Source organism: Podarcis melisellensis, assembly GCF_964234715.1.
Source record: "Podarcis melisellensis genome assembly, chromosome: Z".
NCBI lineage: Eukaryota > Metazoa > Chordata > Lepidosauria > Squamata > Lacertidae > Podarcis > Podarcis melisellensis.
In genome coordinates this window covers 49118832-49140018 of record NC_138547.1, presented here as the reverse complement: position 1 = coordinate 49140018, position 21187 = coordinate 49118832, and the positions used below count along the sequence as shown (strand labels likewise).

Here is a 21187-nt window from a genome sequence, read left to right as displayed (position 1 = left end):
TTATGTATAATATTTGTAACATTTAACAAGTTTAAAGATGTGACCCCCCCCCGTAATTTCCATAACAATTAATAAGGGCAGGCTGGTTGGTGTTTGGTCTGTGGGCTGCAGTTGTGAAAACTGAGCAGCAGAAAGAGATCAAAATGGGCACACTTTCCCCCAAGTGTTGTATTACTAGAACCGAGGGTGGGTTTCCTTCTCAGAGGGGGTTGCCAATGGCATAGTTGCAAATAAGAGGCTGTTTTGGGAGACTGAGAAGAGCAATTGTGAGATACAGTGGCTTTGAGATGCCTTCATCTTCCCCTCCCCCACCAACCACCTGAAAACAGATTGGAAGATAAAGCAATCTTTAGGCTAAGGACCATTAAGCAAATAAATTATCTTAGCTGCCAGAGAGATATATTTTTCTCTCCAGAGAGCTCTCAGACTTGAATTAAAATGATTGGGAGGAGAGTGTTGCATGCTCCGGCAGACTTGATGCTCTGCGGGGCTTATTCATCTCTCCACCTGAGGCTAGTGCTTGGCAGCTATGCAGCAGAACAAGAGTTGCACCTGAACACCTCCCCAGGGGTGACCAGGTATGTCTAACTGCCCTCTTTGTCGGTGAGCAGATTTCTGCAGCAGCCTTGCATGGAAGTGAGCTTAGTGTGGCTCCCAAATGTGTTTACTGGTTGGCTTGCCCTCGTGGGTGGCCGTTCGACATTTGCAGCACATCAAGTGGTCTGGAAAACAGAGATGGGCGAGTGAGAGAATCTACCAGTTTTGCAAACTCTTCATTTGGGAGGCAATTTTTACTTGCATCAGGCAAGAAGCTGTTTAGAAAACAGGATATGTCAGTTTTCCTCTATCTGGGTAGCTGGAAGAGGAGTCCTGCTAGGCCAGCCCCAAGTCCCACCAAATCCTGCATCCCTCAACAGCACACCAGGTATCTTGGAGGGGATGCTGCAGCTTCCGAAAGCCTGCATTGTGGAGGGTGCTGGACAAGGGGATTCAGAGAATCCTTTCCAACTCTGTAGACATTGAGAAGGCCAGCACAAAAGAACAGGGCAGAAGGAGTGAGGGAGATGCCACACTTTGCAGTGAGATGCAGCCGTTTTGGTTTAGCCAAATGTCTCTGGATCCAGCCCAGCAGGCCTTTCTTCTTTCTTCAGGGTTCAATTCCCACTCAACCCAGAAGCTGCTTGGGTGACCTTGGGGACAAGTCTCTGCCTGTCTCAGCTTAGCCTACCTCACAGGGTTGTTGTGGGAGGGTTAAATGAGGAGGGAGAGAGACACATGCATGCCACCTTGAGCTCCTTGGAGGAAAAGGTGGGATACCAAGGCAATCAATCAATCAATCACAAATAGTTACTGATTCCCACAGTCCTGGCTCAGGAAGGAACAATGTCATTTTCACGTTCTGTTTCCCTGTAATGGCACAGTCCAGCTCACTCCCGTACTTCTTCACCTCCCTCCCTCTAGCTCTGAAACCTAATTTCCTGGCTTTGCAGCTGTTCTGGTCTGCTTCCCCTGCATTTAAGTTCCTTAAAACAATCTGGCTTTTTCAGTGCAATGGGGAATCATGCTAGAAGAGTCATATGGATGGTGAAGCGTTCCTGCGGGGCCAGCACCTGGCTGCTGACAGGGGCAAGCCAAATATATGAAGCCTGAGGGGCTGCGGACAGTCGGACACATACCTCCCAATTCCCTTGACTAAATGGAGCCCCCATAACCAGGCATAGTGTACCTCAATATCACTTGCCATCAAAGCCCATAAGTTTGCCTCTTTCTTGCTATGATTTGAGGGCATGTCTTCCATCCTCCTGTGTTACTATCTTTTAGCATGATGCACAGGGACCATGCTGTCAGAAAGACTTCCTGCCCTCACTGAGGCTTCCTGTGGTGATAGAACGGTGTCTGATTGCCTTCTGTAGCAGAGAAAGTGGGCTTGCCAGCCAACGGTGCCCTGTGCAACTGGAGCATCCCCTCCCACCCGGGGTGTTTAATATTTCCCTTTGTGTTTTTGTTTTTAATGTGCTTTTTATTGAGGAGAAGAACAGGCGGTGCTTGTCTGGCATTCCTTTGCAGTTAGCCAAGGAATCTAATGCCCTTATAAAAATGGATAAAACAAAAGAGGAAGATTTAATTTGTGCTCTAGAGATGACTTACTGGAGGGCAAGTGGCAAGGGTCTTGTGCTCCTTGTTCAAGGCAGGTCAAGAGCGCCAAAGGGGCTCTGTCCAGCCCAGCCTCCTGTTCTCACAGTGGCCACAAAGGCCCACAAGCAGGACCTGAGAGCAAGAGCAGGACTCTCCCCTCTTGCAGCTTCCGGCAACTGCTGCTCAATAAGCACTACTGCCACCAACCATGGAGGCAGAGCATGGTCATCAGCTTGATCCAAATATAATCCTTCCCTTTCTTTGCTAAAATGGATGGTTCCAGGGCCTGGTCTTGTGGGTACATGAGGTCATTCACTTTCCAAAGCTAAACAGGTCTCAATCTGGCCCAGATTTTCTCAGGAGATCACTGGGGAAGACACTTTGTAGGCAGACGGGAGTCCCATATTGGGAGAAAGGTGGGATATAAATAAATCACACCTGACCTTGCCTTTGCCAACATGGTACCCTCTAGCTCTTTTGGATGACAACTCCTGCCAGCCCCAACCAGCACAACCCATGCAGATGTGGTCCAAAATAGATGGAGGGGGAGGGGCTCCAGGTTTTTAGAAAAAAGAAAACCTCACAGTAGGGCTGCTATGAAGGGGTTCCTGTTCCACCCCCTTCCTCTCTGGGGTCCAGATGCAATGTGCAGCTTGATTGGTGGAAAGAGAGGAAACAGCACAAATATTCCAATCACAGACCAGAGCTCTCCAGTATTCCTTTACCAAAGCACCCAGAGTCTCTGAACATCCCGGTTCCTGCCTCTCTGTTTGAGGACCTGCTGCGTGCTAATGGGATGTTCCCTGATCTTCTGCCTGCAGGATCAGATTTGCAGGTATGCATCCCTAGAGGCCTGACATGCTGCTCCCGGAAAATGGAGGAGAAATACCAAGCTATGGCTCGTTCCAACATGGAGCAGCTCCTGCAGTCGGCCAGCATGGAGCTGAAGTTCCTCATCACCCAGAACGCGGCGACATTCCAAGGTAGGTGGCAGCGTTGCGTGGTGGGTCTTCCAGGTAAGTGGAGCTTCTGCTGGGAAGTCCTGAGGTGGGAAGGCCACTGGCTGGGGTTAGCCAGGCATGCCAGGCTGGGAATCTTCAGAGGGTCAGGGAGTAAGTCCCCCATCTTTCTTCCTGAGTTTATGAAACATGACTAAGCTGCAACTATGATTGCTGCAGGTGCCCAGTGAGTTGCTCAGAAGTTGAGCTTCAGGTTGGCACGGTTCATTCTGGGATCTCCCGGTGGAGATCCAATGTGTTGCTGTAGTACAAAAAACAAGCACTTCCCCTGCCTCACTCATGTTGCAATCAGCGGTCTGCTGGTCCGTACAGTATTCATAGTCCATTAATAGATCATCTCACTGCAGTAAGAATTTCTTAGGCAATACGTTGAGAAAACACTACTAAGCAGCGAACAACCATTTTTTAAAAAAGTATGTTTAGAACTTAGTAAAATGAATAATTCCTTTTCAGCCTGGCCTTTGGCTTGATCTTAACTAACTATGGCCTTTTAGAGTGGGTGGGATGTGGGGTTTTTTATTTTGTTTCCAAAAAATGTTACACACACACACACACACACACACACCGTATTTTTCGCTCTATAAGACGCACCAGACCACAAGACGCACCTAGTTTTTGGAGGAGGAAAGCAAGAATAAAAATATTCTGAATCTCAGAAGCCAGAACAGCAAGAGGTGTCGCTGTGCAGTGAAAGCGTCTGGGATAGCTGTGCAGCCTGCATTCGCTCCATAAGACGCACACACTTCCCCTTACTTTTTAAGAGGGAAAAAGTGAGTCTTATAGAGCAAAAAAAACAGTATATATATATAGAGAGAGAGAGAGAGAGAAAGAGAGAGAGATTTACATCAATAATATTTTATCTAAATCAAAATCAGCATGTGTGGCTGTTTGGGCTACTGCACTGGATGGATAATAATAATAATAATAATAATAATAATAATAATAATAAATAAAAATAAAAATAAAAATAAAAATAAATTTATTTGTATCCTGCCCTCCCCAGCCGAAGCCGGGCTCAGAGCGGCAGACAATCAATTAAAATACATCCTCAAATCAGATCAGGATCAGAATAAAATCCAATCAGATGGCAACCCGCAGATTAGGGTTTGGGACCTTAAATGCTCACCAGGCCCAACTGTTTGTGTTGAACTTACATGGGCCTGTGAGAAAAATTGGGAGGCCACTTTCATGCAAATTCTTATGAAAGGGGAAAGGGAGTTAGACTGAACCCCGACCAAAGGCCTGGCAGAACAGATCCGTCTTGCAGGCCCTGCGGAAAGATGTCAAGTCCTGCAGGGCCCTAGTCTTTTGTGACAGAGCGTTCCACCAGATTGGAGCCACAGCCGAAAAAGCCCTGGCTCTAGTTGAGGCCAGCTTAACCTCTCTGTGGCCTGGGACCTTCAGGATGTTTTTATTTACCAGGAGAGGCGGTCCCGTAGGTACGGGGGTCCTAGGCCGTATAGGGCTTTAAAGGTTAAAACCAGCACCTTAAACCTGATCCTGTACTCCACCGGGAGCCAGTGCAGCTGGTATAGCACCGGGTGAATGTGATCTCTAAGCGAAGACCCCGTAAGGAGTCTCGCCGCAGCATTCTGCACCCGCTGGAGTTTCTGGGTCAGTCTCAAGGGCAGCCCCACATAGAGCGAGTTACAATAATCCAGTCTGGAGGTGACCGTCACATGGATCACAGTGGCTAGGTCAGGGCGAGAGAGATAAGGGGCCAACTGCTTAGCTTGGTGGAGATGAACAAATGCCACCTTTGTTGTAGCTGCAATCTGCACCTCCATGGAAAGGGAGGTGTCGAGGATTACACCCAAACTCTTAAAGGACAGTGCTGGCACTAATTGCGCCCCTGCAAGAGATGGGAGTTGCCCCCCCCCCAATCCCACATCCTCCCTTCCCAGCCAAAGGACCTCTGTCTTCGAAGGATTTAACTTCAAGCAGCTCCCATGTAACCATCCAGCCACAGCTTCCAAACATCTGATCAGTGTGTCTGGGGCTGAGTCAGGATGGCCATCCATCAACAGATGGCAGCATACTGATGGCAGCCCAGCCCAAAACTCCAGACAAGCTGGGCGAGGGGGCGCATAAAAATGTTGAAAAGCATCGGGGAGAGGATTGCACCCTGAGGCACTCCACACACCAAGGAGTGGCGCAATGACAGTTCTCCCCCCCCCCAAGCGCCACCCTCTGTCCCCGACCAGAGAGAAACGAGAACAGCCATTGAAGAACTGTGCCCTGGATACCCACGTTGGCAAGGTGGTGGTCCAGGAGTTCGTGATCGACCATGTCGAAGGCTGCTGACAGCTCTAGAAGAATCAGCAGCCCTGACCCGCCTCAATCCAGCTGCCTGCGGAGATAATCTGTTAGGGCGACCAGAGCCGTCTCGGTCCCATGACCAGCACGGAAGCCGGACTGGAATAGATCCAGGGCCGATGTTTCATCCAGAAACCCACTAAGCTGTTCAGCAGCCGCTCTCTCAGTCACCTTACCCAGGAATGGAAGATTCAAAACCGGGTGGTAATTGGATAGATCTAAAGGATCTAATGATGTTTTCTTTAAGAGCGGGCGCACCACGGCCTCCTTCAGTTCCCCTGGGAATGTCCTGGTGCCAAGAGACAAATTGATGATATCACCCAGGGAGGCCCGCACCTCATCTGGACACGCTCTAATCAGCCAAGACGGGCACGGGTCAAGAGGATAGGTGGTGGGCTTTCCAGCTCGGAGAAGTCTGGATAGTTAATGATCATCAGCCCTGTGGACCAGGGGTAGGCAACCTAAGGTCCGTGGGCTGGATCTGGCTCAATCGCCTTCTCAATCCAGCCCATGGATGGTCCAGGAATCAGTGTGTTTTTGCATGAGTAGAATGTGTCCTTTTATTTAAAATGCATCTCTGGGTTATTTGTGGGGCATAGGAATTCGTTAATTATTTTTTTAAAAAATATAGTCCGGCCCCCCACAAGGTCTAGGGAATGATGGGCCCGCCCACAGCTGAAAAAGGTTGCTGACCCCTGGACTCTTACCTGCATAATCTCCTGTCACAGCTGTACAGATGTCTTTGAACTGTGCATCTACATCCACCCACAAACATTTCAATAAGAATTATTTATGTTTTAAACAGCAACAGATTGGTAGTTATAAACATCTATTTGAAAACTGAGGTGTGTGTCATGCAAGGCTGCTGCAGAAAGGTTGAAACGTAGACAAACCAAACCATGAACCCCCAGGCCATGACAAGAGTGGAGGACTTTCATGATAGGAGTCCTTCAGGTAAGCAGCCTTTGGAAGTTTTCCTGCCTGAAGTGTTAACAAGTTTTCAGTCGTGGAAACTTGGGCTAAAGCAGGTATTACAACATCATTCTCCCAGAGAAAAAGCCTGGGATTGTCAGAAGGGGGAAATAGCAAGTTGTGGCTCTTTCTCCATCTGCGTGTAGCAGGGTGAGATAGTGGTGACTCCCCTCTTCTGGGTCATTTATTTGGGGTCTTGGCAGTCTATCTATGTGGGGGTTTTATAACAGAATCTAAACAACATAAGGACAAATCTAGTAAGAAACCGCACAGCACTATGAAAAGTCTTTCCCTTAGAAACAGCTAGTTCTGTGAAGCCTTCCAGAATAAAAAAGTCTTTACCTGCTGACAGGAGGACAACAAAGAGGGAAGCCAGTCTTGATTCTCAGGGAAGAAAATTGCAAGCAGTCGTTGAGGAGGCCCTCCTCTCTCATGTCTCACAGTACTTTTTGTTACTGTGCTTAGAGAGTGATGAATAGTGTCACTGCCAGGTCCCCTGCACTGGTCAAGGGTTGCTAGTTTCTGATTCTCTGTCTATGCTAGACTTCAGTGGCAAATGCAAGTGGGGGAAGCATGCAGTTTCGCTAAGAAATATCCTGACCAGGACTGCTGGGAGGAAATAATCTGATAGCTCAGAGCTTCTTTTTTCAAACAAACAAACAAACAAACAAACAAACAAACAAACAAACAAACAAACAAATTGTTGAGTTGGAAGGGACCAGGAGGATCATCTAGTCCAACCCCCTGCAATGCAGGAATTTAACCTTTTATTTCCACACCCTTGATACCTGGGGCTGCTCGGAGTCGGATTGCAAGAGGTTCCAGGACCAAGATGAATAGGAAGGGAGACAGTGGGTATCCTTGTTTTGTGCCTCTTTGGATGCTATGGTATTGGAGTCCATATTGTTAATTTTGCTGAGGTTGGGAGTAAATTTCTTTGAGGGTTTTTAGGAAGTGGGGCCAAATCTCATGTTTCTTAATACTGCTACTAGATATTTCCATTCTAAGCAATCAAAAGCTTAAAAGAAGGTGTCTAGGAACATAATTGTCAGTGGGAGTTTGGTTGTTTTGCTGTGTTCTATCAGATTTAGTAGTTTCCTAAAAGGATCTGCTGTGTTGCAACCAGGGACAAAGTCTGCCTGATCTGGGGTGATTAGTTTGTATAGGAAGATTTTTAGGTGGTTAGCCAGGATTGATGTGAATATATTAATATATTACTATTGAAAATGGATGGAGGGGTATATGTATGTATGTATGTATGTATGTATGTATATGTGTGTATATATGTATATATATGATGTTTTTATTTGTTTGTTTATTCAGAAGGGGATAAAGAAAAGAAGAAAAGTGTAGTACTACTTTAAAAGGGGGGAGGGGGAATGAAAATGCCAGGACTTTAAAAAGTTTATTTTTTTAAAAACAACAACATGTTGAGGTATTGTAATAAAAATAAAATAAAAGGTAGAAATAAGATGTAATGATAGACATAGTGAGAAAGCAGGATTTTTAATATGAGAAAATAATAGTAAAAACTAAGTGAGTAATAGAAAATGCGTGAAAATGAATAAAAAATCAAAAGTAATGGTATTCATGGAAAAAGGAGGTTGTGTATATAATTAAAAATGTATTGGTGGTATTTTTGACTCACAGACACTTTTAATTTCACTGCGGGGCCCAAGGGCCTGGATGTCGGGCCCCTGCGTGAGGGCTAAGGCGGCAGTCCCAGTGGTTCAGGCCTTCTGCATGGATGCCATTACACTACTTCAAAGAAAAAACAAATGAAATAATAAATTAGAAAAAATAAAATAAAATAAAAATAAAAATTTCCAGCAGGGGAGGTCCCGTGTTGCTTCCCCCCCAGGTGGTCTCTGGTGCACGATTCCCACCTGGGCCCTGGCCTGCCCTTTCATGCTGGCCACCAGGGAGGTTGCCACGGGGTTGGGCCTGGGATAGGCTGTGTGATTCCTCCTGCCTTTCTCCCTTGGTGGTGGCAGCAGTGATGGTGGGGAAATGGTTCTCTGCTGTTCAGCTCCCCAGGCCTCAGAGATCCACTGGGCCGTCAGTTGGGGGCTCCCAGTCCCGGCAGGGTTGAGACCGCTGGGCGGGCTGGGGGCTAACCCAATCAAGAGCAAGCCACCTCCCACCCATCTGGTCTAGGAATCACCCACTAACAGTGCCTCCTCTTATCTGGATTGAGCTTCAGTCTGTTGGCTCCCATCCAGCCCATTCCCAAGGTAAGAGACTGCTCCAGCACTTCCACTGTCTCACCTGCAGAGGTAAAGGAGCTGTGTGTCATCAGCATATTGCTGACAATGTACCCTAAACCTCTGGATAACCCCACTCAGAAGCTTCATGTCAATGTTAAACAGCATAGGGCAGAGCTTTCCAAACTGTGTGTCATGACACATGAGTGTGTCGGCTGTGTAGGTGTGTTGTGTGAAAGCTTCCCATGCTCCTGCTGGGGCTGGAAAAGTTTAGTTTAACTTCCGGTTTGCTAGTAAAACCGAATTACTGTGCCAATAAATGATGCATGTCTAAAAAGGGTGACATGAAAAGTCTGAAACAAAATTTAAAAATTCCTTCCAGTAGCACCTTGTTTTTGTTTAGTTGTGCCTGACTCTTCGTGACCCCATGGACCAGAGCATGCTAGGCACTCCTAGCCTAACTCCATCACTGGACTTGCCAAGGGGTCCAGACATGCAAAGGAAGTTTTATTGTACTTTGGGTGGTGGGACTTCAGAGGTGTTTGACTATGCTAATCTTATACCTGGGTCTTGCCCTGACATGTCTGCTTATGCTAATCTTGTACCAAGGACTTGTCTGGACACGTTTGCCAAGGTTGTTGTTGTTTAGTCGTGTCCCCTGGACCAGAGCACGCCAGGCACTCCTGTCTTCCACTGCCTCCCGCAGTTTGGTCAGACTCATGTTTGTAGCTTCGAGAACACTGTCCAACCATCTCGTCCTCTGTCATCCCCTTCTCCTTCTGCCCTCCATCTTTCCCAACATCAAGGTCTTTTCCGGGGAGTCTTCTCTTCTCATGAGGTGGCCAAAGTCTTGGAGCCTCAGCTTCAGGATCTGTCCTTCCAGTGAGCACTCAGGGCTGATTTCCTTAAGAATGGATGCGTTTGATCTTCTTGCAGTCCATGGGACTCTCAAGAGTCTCCTCCAGCACCATAATTCAAAAGCATCAATTCTTGAGCAATCAGCCTTCTTTATGGTCCAACTATCACTTCCATACATCACTAATGGGAAAACCATAGCTTTAACTATACGGACCTTTGTTGGCAAGGTGATGTCTCTGCTTTTTAAGACGCTGTCCAGGTTTGCCATCGCCTTTCTCCCAAGGAGCAGGCGTCTTTTAATTTCGTAACTGCTGTCACCATCTGTAGTGATCATGGAGCCCAAGAAAGTAAAATCTCTCACTGCCTCCATTTCTTCCCCTTCTATTTGCCAGCAGGTGATGGGCCCAGTGGCCATGATCTTCGTTTTTTTGATGTTGAGCATCAGACCATATTTTGCGCTCTCCTCTCTCACCCTCATTAAAAGGTTCTTTAATTCCTTCTCACTTTCTGCCATCAAGGTTGTGTCATCTGCATATCTGAGGTTATTGATATTTCTTCCAGCGATCTTAATTCCGGCTTGGGATTCATCCAGCCCAGCCTTTCGCATGATGAATTTTGCATATAAGTTAAATAAGCAGGGAGACAATATACAGGCATGCCATACTCCTTTCCCAATTTTGAACCAATCAGCTGTTCCATATCCAGTTCTAACTGTAGCTTTTTGTCCCACATAGAGATTTCTCAGGAGACAGATGAGGTGATCAGGCCCTCCCATTTCTTTAAGAACTTGCCATAGTTTGCTTTGGTAGACACAGTCAAATACTTTTGCCTAGCCAATGAAGCAGAAGTAGATGTCTTTCTGGAACTCTCTAGCTTTCTCCATAATCCAGTGCATGTTTGCAATTTGGTCTCTGGTTCCTCTGCCCCTTCAAAATCCAGCTTGCACTTCTGGGAGTTCTCGGTCCACATACTGCTTAAGCCTGCCTTGTAGAATTTTAAGCATAACCTTGCTAGGTGTGAAATGAGCGCAATTGTGCTGTAGCTGGAGCATTCTTTGGTACTGCCCTTCTTTGGGATTGGGATGTAGACTGATCTTCTCCAATCCTTTGGCCACTGCTGAGTTTTCCAAACTTAGAATCATAGAATCATAGAGTTGGAAGAGACCACAAGGGCCATCGAGTCCAACCCCCTGCCAAGCAGGAAACACCATCAGAGCACTCCTGACACATGGTTGTCAAGCCTCTGCTTAAAGACCTCCAAAGAAGGAGACTCCACCACACTCCTTGGCAGCAAATTCCACTGTCAAACAGCTCTTACTGTCAGGAAGTTCTTCCTAATGTTTAGGTGGAATCTTCTTTCTTGTAGTTTGGATCCATTGCTCCGTGTCCGCTTCTCTGGAGCAGCAGAAAACAACCTTTCTCCCTCCTCTCTGTGACATCCTTTTATATATTTGAACATGGCTATCATATCACCCCTTAACCTCCTCTTCTCCAGGCTAAACATGCCCAGCTCCCTTAGCCGTTCCTCATAAGGCATCGTTTCCAGGCCTTTGACCATTTTGGTTGCCCTCCTCTGGACACGTTCCAGTTTGTCAGTGTCCTTCTTGAACTGTGGTGCCCAGAACTGGACACAGTACTCCAGGTGAGGTCTGACCAGAGCAGAATACAATGGCACTATTACTCCCCTTAATCTAGATGCTATACTCCTATTGATGCAGCCCAGAATTGCATTGGCTTTTTTAGCTGCCGCGTCACACTGTTGGATCATGTCAAGTTTGTGGTCAATCACCTGTTGGCATATTGAGTGTAGTACCTTAACAGCATCATTTTTTAAAATTTTAAATAGTTCAGCTGGAATACCATCTCTTCCACTGGCCTTGTTATTAGCAGTGCTTTCTAAGGCCCATTTGACTTCATTCTCCAGGATGTCTGGCTCAAGGTCATCAACTACACTACCTGGGGTGTACGAGACATCCATTTCTTTCTGGCATAATTCCTCTGTGTATTCTTGCCACCTCTTCTTGATGTTTTCTGCTTCTGTTCAGTCCTTACCACTTTTGTCCTTTATTATGGTAATCTTTGTACAAAAAGTTCCTTTCATATCTCCAATTTTCTTGAACAGATCTCTGGTTTTCCCCATTCTATTTCCCCCCTCTATTTCTTTGCATTGCTTGTTTGAAAAGGCCTTCTTGTCTCTCCTTGCTATTCTTTGGAAATCTGCATTCAATTTCCTGTATCTTTCACTATCTCCCTCACATTTTGCTTGCCTTCTCTCCCCCGCTATTTGTAAGGCCTCGTTGGACAGCCACTTTGCTTTCTTGCATTTCCTTTTCATTGGGGTGGTTTTTGTTGCCGCCTCTTGTATAATGTTACGAGCCGCCATCCATAGTTCTATAGGCACTCTGTCCACCAAATCTAAATCCTTAAACCTGTTCCTCACTCCCACTGTGTATTCATAAGGGATTTGATTTAGATTGTATCTTACTAGCCCAGTGGCTTTTCCTACTTTCTTCAGTTTCAGTTTCTTCAGCACCAGTAGTTGGTGCATAAACTTGGATTACTGTGTTGTTAAAAGTTCTGCCTTGGATTCGTATCGAGATCATTCTTTCATTTTTGAGATTGCATCCCAGTACAGCTTTCACCACTCTTTTGTTGACTATGAGGGCCACTCCATTTCTTTTACGGGATTCTTGCTCACAGTAGTAGATATGGTGGTCAGCTAAACTGAATTTACCCATTCCCGTCCATTTTAGTTCACTGATGCCCAGGATGTCAATATTTATTCTTGCCATCTCATTTTTGACCACATCCAGCTTACCAAGGTTCATGGTTCTTACATTCCAGGTTCCTATGCAATATTTTTCTTTACAGCATTGGACTTTCCTTTCGCTTCCAGGCATATCCACAACTGAGCGACCTTTCGGCTTTAGCCCAGCCGCTTCATCAGCTCTGAATCTACTTGTACTTGTCCTTTGCTCTTCCTCAGTAGCGTGTTGGACGCCTTCTGACCTGAGGGGCTCATCTTCCAGCATCATAATTTTTATATGCCTGTTGTCTTTATCCATGGAGTTTTCTTGGCAGGGATACTGGAGTGGCTTGCTGGTTCCTGCTCCAGGTGGATCACGTTTAGTCAAAACTCTCCACTATGATCTGTCCATCTTGGGTGTCCCTGCACGGCATAGCTCATAGCTTCTCTGAGTTATTCAAGCCCCTTCTGTATGACAAGGCACTGAAAGGGGGCTCCTTAGAGAGCACCTTAGAGACCAACTAAGTTTGTTATTGGTATGAGCTTTCATGTGCACACTTCTTCAGATATAAGAAGTTTGGATTTGATATCCCGCCTTTCACTCGCTTTAAGGAGTCTCAAAGTGGCTAACATTCTCCTTTCCCTTCCTCCCCCACAACAAACACTCTGTGAGGTGAGTGGGGCTGAGAGACTTCAAAGAAGTGTGACTGGCCCAAGGTTACCCAGCAGCTGCATGTGGAGGAAACGGAGACGCGAACCCAGTTCCCCAGATTACGAGACTACCGCTCTTAACCACTACACCACACTGGCTCTCTCTACACTGAAACATAAGTCACCAGACCCTTATATATAGTGAGAGGGTGGGGAGGGGTATTGCTCAGAAGGGTGGTGGGAATGGGTGATTGGTTGATAGGTGTGGTAAACCTGTTGACGACTGTTAATGACTGCAATTGGTCTTTCAGGAAAAAGCAAGGGGTGAGATGGCTAAAAATAGCTTTATCATGTATAATGAGATAAGAATCCAATGTCTCTATTCAGACCGGATCTCTCCATGGTTTTAAGTTTGGTAATAAGTTGCAATTCACAACTTCTCTTTCCAGTCTATTTCTGAAATTCTTTTGTAATAAGACAGCTACTTGAAAAGTTTGGAAATCTCTGGCATGGGGGATAAAATTGAACCATGAGGAACCCCACATTGAAGGCTCAACAATCACCCTCTGGAAACATCCATCCAAGTAGGACAGGAACCACCACAAAGCCGTGCCACCCACCCTTAATTCAGATAGCCAATCTAGAAGGATACCATGGTCAAAGGCATCCAAAGCCATTGAGAGGTCTAGGAGAATTAACAAGGACACATTCCCCTGTCTCTCTCCTGATAGAAGTAATCATACAGGGCAGCCAAAACAGTTTTTTGGCCTAAGCTGGACCTAAACCCTAACTGAAATGGATCTAGAAAATCAGTTTCCTCCAAGAGTGCCTGGATCTGTTGCACAACCACCTGCTTAAGAAAGGGAAACTGACAACAGGCTGGTAGTTACTTAAGAAAGCAGGGGTGCCAACTTGCTCACCACATTGAGGGGGCCCGGCGTCATGTAACCTTCCCACCCCTGCCCAGTGCATTAACACTTTCCTGGTGGCAATGGGGGCTGGGGAGTGTGGAGGCTGATCTTCACCTTCCATGCCTCCCGCCCCCAGCTGGTGGGCCAGCACTCACCTATTGACTGCAGGGAGTGAGGTGGGTGAAGCCCCTTCTGCACCCTATAGTTGGCGCCCATGTAAAAAAGGGGGTCTCATGCACAGGAGAGAGGTTGGTCCTGCTGCTTGCTGCCTTCTGGCAGCCATTCACAGCTATTTCCACCATTCCATCTTGACTGTTTAGGATGCCCTAGGTATTCTTGTTAATTATCTCTTGGTTCTCCTGAGAAAGGTTGTGTTCTCGCGTCCTTGTTGTGGGCATCCAGAGTCGCTTGGTCCTCTGTTGTTGGAAGGCTGGCTTTGGACACAATGGTCGCTCAGTCTTTTTCCAGTGGCTCTATTGGATGTTAGCGCTCTTAAAAATGCAAGAAGTTTGCTAAGATTGTGGTGGTGTGTATGTGTTTAAAGAGAAGGAGAGAGATTGTTACTACACTGCATCACACAGCTGGTCTCATCTCCTTGTTGGGTCTGGAATAATTTCTCTTTTTAGCCTGAGACAGTCTAATACGTTGGTGTGGGAATGGCACCTAGCCATTTATGAAGTACCCCCAACTCCTTCAGAGCTCATTTGAGTATTTTGTGTCGTGACATCTGAAGGGGCTCTCAAGGAACAGACCCAGCTCTGCTCTGCGATGGTTGTTGTTCTGTGTTAAATTAAATTTTCTGTCCACTGAAATCACATCAACCTCACTGCTGATAAAGATCATGGGGAATTGCCTGGCATTTACCAAAATCTCATCCAGGCATGTCTGTTACTGTGTTCACTTAGCAAAATTTATTAGATTATGAGGATTTGAGACCTTCAGGCCTTTGCATGTATTACAGGAGTAAAACAGACAAATAAGGGCTGGGGAAGAAATGGTGGCTTTACATGTGCTTCTCTGTCCGTTTGCCATAGAGGGGTTTTCACAATATTATGTTTTCAAGAGCCTGCATTGTTCTCCTTTTTATCACTTGTGGTCGTGGTAAGCTCAACTCAGTAGAGATTCACTAGGGTGGAGATACCACCAAGTTAAAATCTCATACCAAACACTAGTGTCAATTCTCTGGCATTTGCGAAACATGCATTTTTATTAATTTGTGAGAAATGAATATCCATGGTAACTTAAGGGAGTCTGGGGAACCTGGTGGGTTGTCACAGTGTAACACAGAAGTCTCGTTTCTAGGGGTGCTTCCAGATAATCTGCTTATTCAGCACCCTGGTTTGCCTATGAGGTGTAACACATCCTCCCATTAATCATTCAAAGTGCAAAAAGTCTGCTTGAGAAAGAAAGAAAGAAAGAAAGAAAGAAAGAGGAAAAATTGTTGGGCTAGAGCTCCTTAACCTACTTTAAATGCACAAATCTCGAATTGCATTATGTGCTTTCTCCCTGCCTGGCAGGCCTTTCCCCACCTCCCCTTTGATGGCAGGACCTCGACTGACTCCAGCTACAAAAGAAAGAACAAATCTAAGGGCAGAGAGACTCTGCCTGCTATCAGGGGGTGGTTGACTTCACCTCTGCTGACCCACCTCCAGCCCAAGGAGTTGCTGCCACAGGCATGATGTGCATTTTAATGAGCTGAATATCGTGAAAGATTATGAGTCATGGGCATTGGGAGAGTGTAGGTATGAACTTAACAGTGCTTAGTTTATCTTTTGGCTACTATTGTGCTAGTGTCACTAAAATTGTTTTACAGATTATAAATGCAGTATTGATTTGTTAATGATATAATATGACTTTTCCTTTTATAGTGGTACCTCGGGTTAAGAACTTAATTCGTTCTGGAGGTCCGTTCTTAACCTGAAACTGTTCTTAACCTGAAGCACCACGTTAGGTAATGGGGCCTCCTGCTGCTACTGCGCCACCGGAGCACGATTTCTGTTCTCATCCTGAAGCAAAGTTCTTTTTTTTTTTAATAAATATTTATTAGAGTTTTTAGAAAAAAGAATACAGTGATAATAAACATTATTGCTTTGTTTTAACAAAATTTCATGATATCCTTGAACTTCCTCACGTCTCCCGCTCCCACTTACATCATTAATAAGTTTTTGTCAAGCAAATTATCATCTTATTTCCAAATCTGTAACCACTTACTTAAATACAGTAAAATAATTCTCCTGCAAATTTGTTTCTCTTAATCTCTCTTATCATCAATTCCTGATCTATTTTAGTGATGGCCAATTATTTATAACCAAGCATCCTTCTTAACATTCCACTAAATCACAATATTTCTGTAAATAAGTCTTGAATTTCTTCCAATCTTCTTCAATCCTTTCTTCTCCCAGGTCTCGGATTCTGCCAGTCATCTCTGCCAGTTGCATATAGTCCATCAGTTGCATCTGCCATTCTTCCAGTGTGGGTAGATCTTGAGTTTTCCAGTTCTTAGCGAGTAGTATCCTTGCTGCTGTTGTTGCATACATGAAAAATGTTCTATCTTTCTTTAACACCTTCTGGTCGACAATGCCCAGAAGAAAGTTCTTAACCTGAGGTACAATTTCTGGGTTAGCGGAGTCTGTAACCTGAAGCGTCTGTAACCCGAGATACCACTGTATTGTGACGTTTATCTTATTTTTTAGTTGTTGCTTCATTAACTGTAATCACAGACTGATGTGGCAATGTGGAGAAGTGAACTTACAACTGGAAAAAATGAGAAACTGAAAGATTTGCCCATTCCTAGCTGTGGGCACTTCTGCTGGCATAAAAGTACTCTGAAATTTGGGTAGATCATGTGGTAATTGTCACCATGTCACCATATCACATGCTACACCGTGTTACAGTCATGTCTGTCCCCCCCCCCCCGCCCTCCCATGGTGCTCTGACCAAGCAGAAGATTTTTCTAGTGGTTTAAATGTGGCTGGGATAACACACAAGCTTGTTTTATTGGCCTTCATTTAGAGGTGCTGTTCCTCCTCATTTGCACTGTTGGGGCCCCACCAGCAAATGTGCTGTCATTCCTGATAGATTTTGGCACTCTCCAAAGTCAGTGGATTCTCTGCTACTGTAAGCTGTGCCTCCAGTTTTGGTTTTTTTAGCTCATTCTTTCCCATCTGTCAAGTGAAAATAGGCACACAGCAAACTTCTATCAGGTTATCTTAATCACTTTAGAGGCACCTACACCACAAATATATCAGATAGCCAATCCTAATCCTGGAGCCAGCTAAAAGCGGAGGCTGAATTATTTATTTTGTTACAATGAAAATGTCTGAATTTGATTGAGTTTTCTTGGAAGAACTTTATCGTACTTGAAGCTTGCAAGATAAAAGATTGGTGTTCCACCTCCTAGAATATTCTTTCTTTCATAAAAAAAGCAGAGTGTACCTGTCTCCTTTTAAGGTCCTTTCACTTTCAAACTCAAATCAGTTTTTGCCATGTTAACGTTGATATGAGACCAGTTGCTTTTAAAAAGGGAAAGGTCTCTAACAATGTTAAATAAATGACTTCACTAATTGTGCCTGCTCTCAAAGTGCACCCTGCAATGGAGTGTGCCTCTGGGGGTGAGCAGCACTGAAGTTACCTCCCCAGGGCACAAACCTGGGCAGTGCGTATGGAGGTCCTGGGCTGCCCAGGCAACAAGACCCCTCTCTTGGTCTCGCTGATGTGGCCGAAAGGAAAGCAGAGCAAGACGTTGGGCACCAGCTTGGCTGCAGGAGTTGCTGGAAGGGGGCGTACAAGGTGCCGTCCGACCCTCTTAGGGACTCCACTCCGGATTTGTGTAGGGTTCACTCCTTAGCCTTTCCTTCTCCCAAAGATGTCCCACAAGGCAGCGGAGGTTTAGCGTCAGAGTTTTCCTTCTCCTAGATGGGCTACTTCCCAGGCGGATGAGCCCCACCTGCCCCTCACTTCCCTGGGCAACATGTGCAGAAACAGCCTTCTTGACTGCTGGATCCACTAGTGGCCTCGTCTGCACCATCTGCCTGAGCCTTTTGTATGCAGGGGAAGTCCCTAAGGGCTTAGAGACCCATTGACAACCTCCACCTGGTTTAGCTGGGTTATATGGGGTGCTAGGGGAGGGGTGGTACCCATTGTGCTCCTTCTGGGATAGTTTGCCCAGCTTTGGTCTCCACCCTGCACTCAGCTATCACCTGTGGCTCCTAGGTGCTGTCAGCATGCAACAGTGGCCACACCTCTGGATGGTGTAAAACTCTATTGCAGTGGTCGGCAAACTAAGGCCCGGGGGCTGGATCAGGCCCAGTTGCCTTCAGGATCCGGCCCGCGGACTGTCCGTGGATCGGCGTGGGGATTCTGTTCGTTCGGGCTGCGCCATTCCCCCCCTGCACCATTCCACCCCTTCCACTGCAGTGGTGCCTCCTCCCTCCCTCCCTCCTCCTGGCTTCTCCTTGCCCTGCCTAGAGGAGGAAGGGGGCTGGGCTGAGCTGGCTGAGCACCATTTTAAGCAGCCCCTCTCTGGAGCCAGCCCTTTCGCGCCACTCATCTTCCCTCCGCCATTGCCGCCCTGGTGCTCCTGTGGGCCAGAGAGCGGAGCGGATGAGCTCGCTCTGTCCACCCACAAGGAGAAGCAGCAGCGGTGGTGGTGGTGGCAGCAGCCTTTGGGAAGGTAAGCACAGGGGTGGGGAGGAGGACTACTTGCCCCCTCGCCTCTTCTTCCAGCTCCTCCCCCCCAGTGCCGCTTCTCCAGCCCACCACAAGGTCTGAGGGACAGTGGACTGGCCCACGGCTAAAATTTTTTCCAACCCTTGGTCTATTGCCTGATAATAACTATCCCCTTCCAAAGGCAGGAGCAAATAAAAGGGTCTTTGAATTCCTTCTGAGCAGTGAGTGGGGAGTGGGGCTGCCAGATGTCCCCCCACCCCATGAAGAAGCTGCCACAGAGAAAACAGTGCATGAGAAGAACAAGGTGGATTATCTTTGGGTGGTATTTATTTTGGAGAATGAAACTGTTGGGTATTCTTTCTGAAGTAATTATGGGTTACAGTAGTATTTCTGATGCACTTCTCCTTTGAAACCAATGAGGTCTGACAATGGAGGGCAAGGCAGCTTTCCATGTCTGCTGAGAGGAAAATCCAGGGACAGGTTTTGCATTGCTCTTTTCTTGGCACCCTGTGCTGCCACTTAAAAAATATGTTTTGGAAGTCGGTGTTGCTCATGCAGAAAGAAAGCAAAGGACTGAGTTGCTAGTGCTCATTCTTTGTTCTGAAGCTTTGGGCTTTTTGTATGCCCTTGGCATCTTCCTTCTACATCAGCTGCCACTGATTGTGGTTTCTATGCATGGCAGAGCTTTGGCGTCTGCACTTCCATGCCACCCTTTCAGTTTGACTTTACACGTGTCATTGCAACCTTTATCTTTTGGTATCTTGGAGGGGTGGTGCTAAAGTGGACCACACCACCAGTCCATTTAAATAACTATTGCATATGAAATCCTCATAATTTCCCCACATTGCATAACCAAAATCCCATGTTCCAAAATCCAGAGCTGTGTTTTTAGTGCATCCCCCCTCCCCCCCCCCGTGGTGAATGAATGGGTGGAGTAAGATTGGGTATGTTAATGTCAGGATGCAAAGCCAGAATTCAAAGCAGCGATTCTGAATAACTGGAAAGCATGGTGTTGATGGTAAGGAAGAGTGGGCAGCAGAATACTAAGCAGGAGCAGAACTCTTGGAAGGGCTTCCTTAGCAGACTGTCAAGCCTCTCCTCAACAGACCAGAGAGTGCGAAGTGGCAGTTTTCCTGAAACAAATGCAGCTAGCTGTGACACAATGCACTGCATTCCAAGGGAAGTAGGATGTGAAAGTGTCTGTGTTCGCACATTCTCTTTGATCGTAGATTTCACAGCTTTTTAAAAAGTGGGCTGGCAAGCTGCTCCCTTTGGATCTCAGAAGCCAGTGGACCTTCCCTTCCCATGTTGCCCAAAGCCTGAAAGTTGGTTTATGAAACTTGTTTCCCCCCCCCCCCCCCAACTCAATAGTCAGAGTGGCTTATGTCAATAGAATAGACACACAGTAACACAAAATCCATAGAATGAATAGCAGCCATGACTACTCTTCTACATGCAGTGCTGGAGGTGAAATGCCTCTTGACACCTGTTGCTGCATATGGCAGGTGGGCAGAAGGATGTTGTGCTCAGGTCCCGCTTTGGGGCTTCTTGCAGGTTGGCCACTGTGAGAACAGGATACTGGACTAGGTGAACCAGCGTAGGAGTGGCCGTTCCCTGCTTTCCCCTCAGAAGCTGGTAGGAAGCTGTAGATCAGGAGAATGTCAAGTGCTTCTCTCTGGTGGATTGCATGCTTGAAGAGCAGATCTGAGGAGTGGTTCCTGGCTGTTTGGAGATCAGAAATAATACTTGCATAAAGTGTCAAGTTTGCATAGATTCTGTTCCTTTTGCAATTGGGGTGCTTTGGCTTTCGAATGAGCACATCAGTGACATACCCTCCAAGTGCCCTGATTTTCCAGGGACAGTCCTGGAATTACAAAAGCCACCCCAGCTTCTGATTTGATCCTGCAGTGTCCCTATTTTGCCTGCCACTGCTGCCACTGCTGAGCTCAGGAAGGAGGAGCCAGCACTTGTCCCAAGCAGCAGTAGCTGCAAGGGAGCAGCATCCTGCTGCCTCTTCCTTAGGCAGCTTTGAGTGGCTGCTGGAGAGCAGGAGGAGGAGGAGGAGGAGGAGAGGCTGCCCCATGTGACACGCCAGCTCTGAGGGGCAGGCAGAGGGCAGGGCTGCCCTGGGTGATAAGAAAGGGGGAGCAGAGTAGAGCGCAAGGAGACTTGTTTTTTTAAAAAATGATTTGTACCTCTGCATCTTCCTAAAAATAAATAAAGATTGGTGTGTTTTTCTTTTTGTAAATCTACCATAGAATAAAATGAATTAAAACCGGGATTTTTAATCCCAGCCATTTTCTCAGGATGGTGGGGGCATGTGTGCCGTGTCCCATTGGAGGAAATGCTTTGTGGGGGGTTGAGGAGGGTTAGTTGTGGGGCGTGAGAAATGTTGGAGGGGATGCAGTGAGAGCGGTGGCCTCTTGCACCAATCTCCATCCTCCATCGGGCCTTTTCTCTCTGAAGCATTCAAACGTGGTAACTCTTGTCTTCCATAATTACACTGAGGCAAGAGTTATCCTCACCAGTTCAAGTCTTGATATATTTCGTAAAGCTATAAAATAGCCAAATTATGTTTTCAGGATTTTCACTAGGCAGCCATAAATGTCAAGATACCTTCCAAAGCTGTATTTATGTTCCCCCGTGCCACTATTTTGGCTTCTCCCGCCCTCCTTCCCCTCTTCCTGCTCCCCACCCCACCCCCAAA

General features: G+C 46.5%; 1 protein-coding gene across 3 annotated transcripts in view; it reads left to right on the top strand.

Annotated features, from left to right (window-relative positions):
- The window catches only part of GPC3 (glypican 3), a 239340-nt gene that overhangs the window by 16107 nt on the left and 202046 nt on the right, over nt 1–21187 (top strand). The window contains exon 2 of one of the 3 annotated variants that reach the window (XM_081896963.1): nt 2958–3119. The exons of 1 other annotated variant lie outside the window; for it this stretch is intronic. In XM_081896963.1, the coding sequence (XP_081753089.1) occupies nt 2958–3119 (162 nt within the window). Of the gene's footprint in view, nt 1–2957; nt 3153–21187 lie in introns of all 3 variants that reach the window. One more of the 3 variants, XM_081896962.1, reaches the window with a different exon arrangement.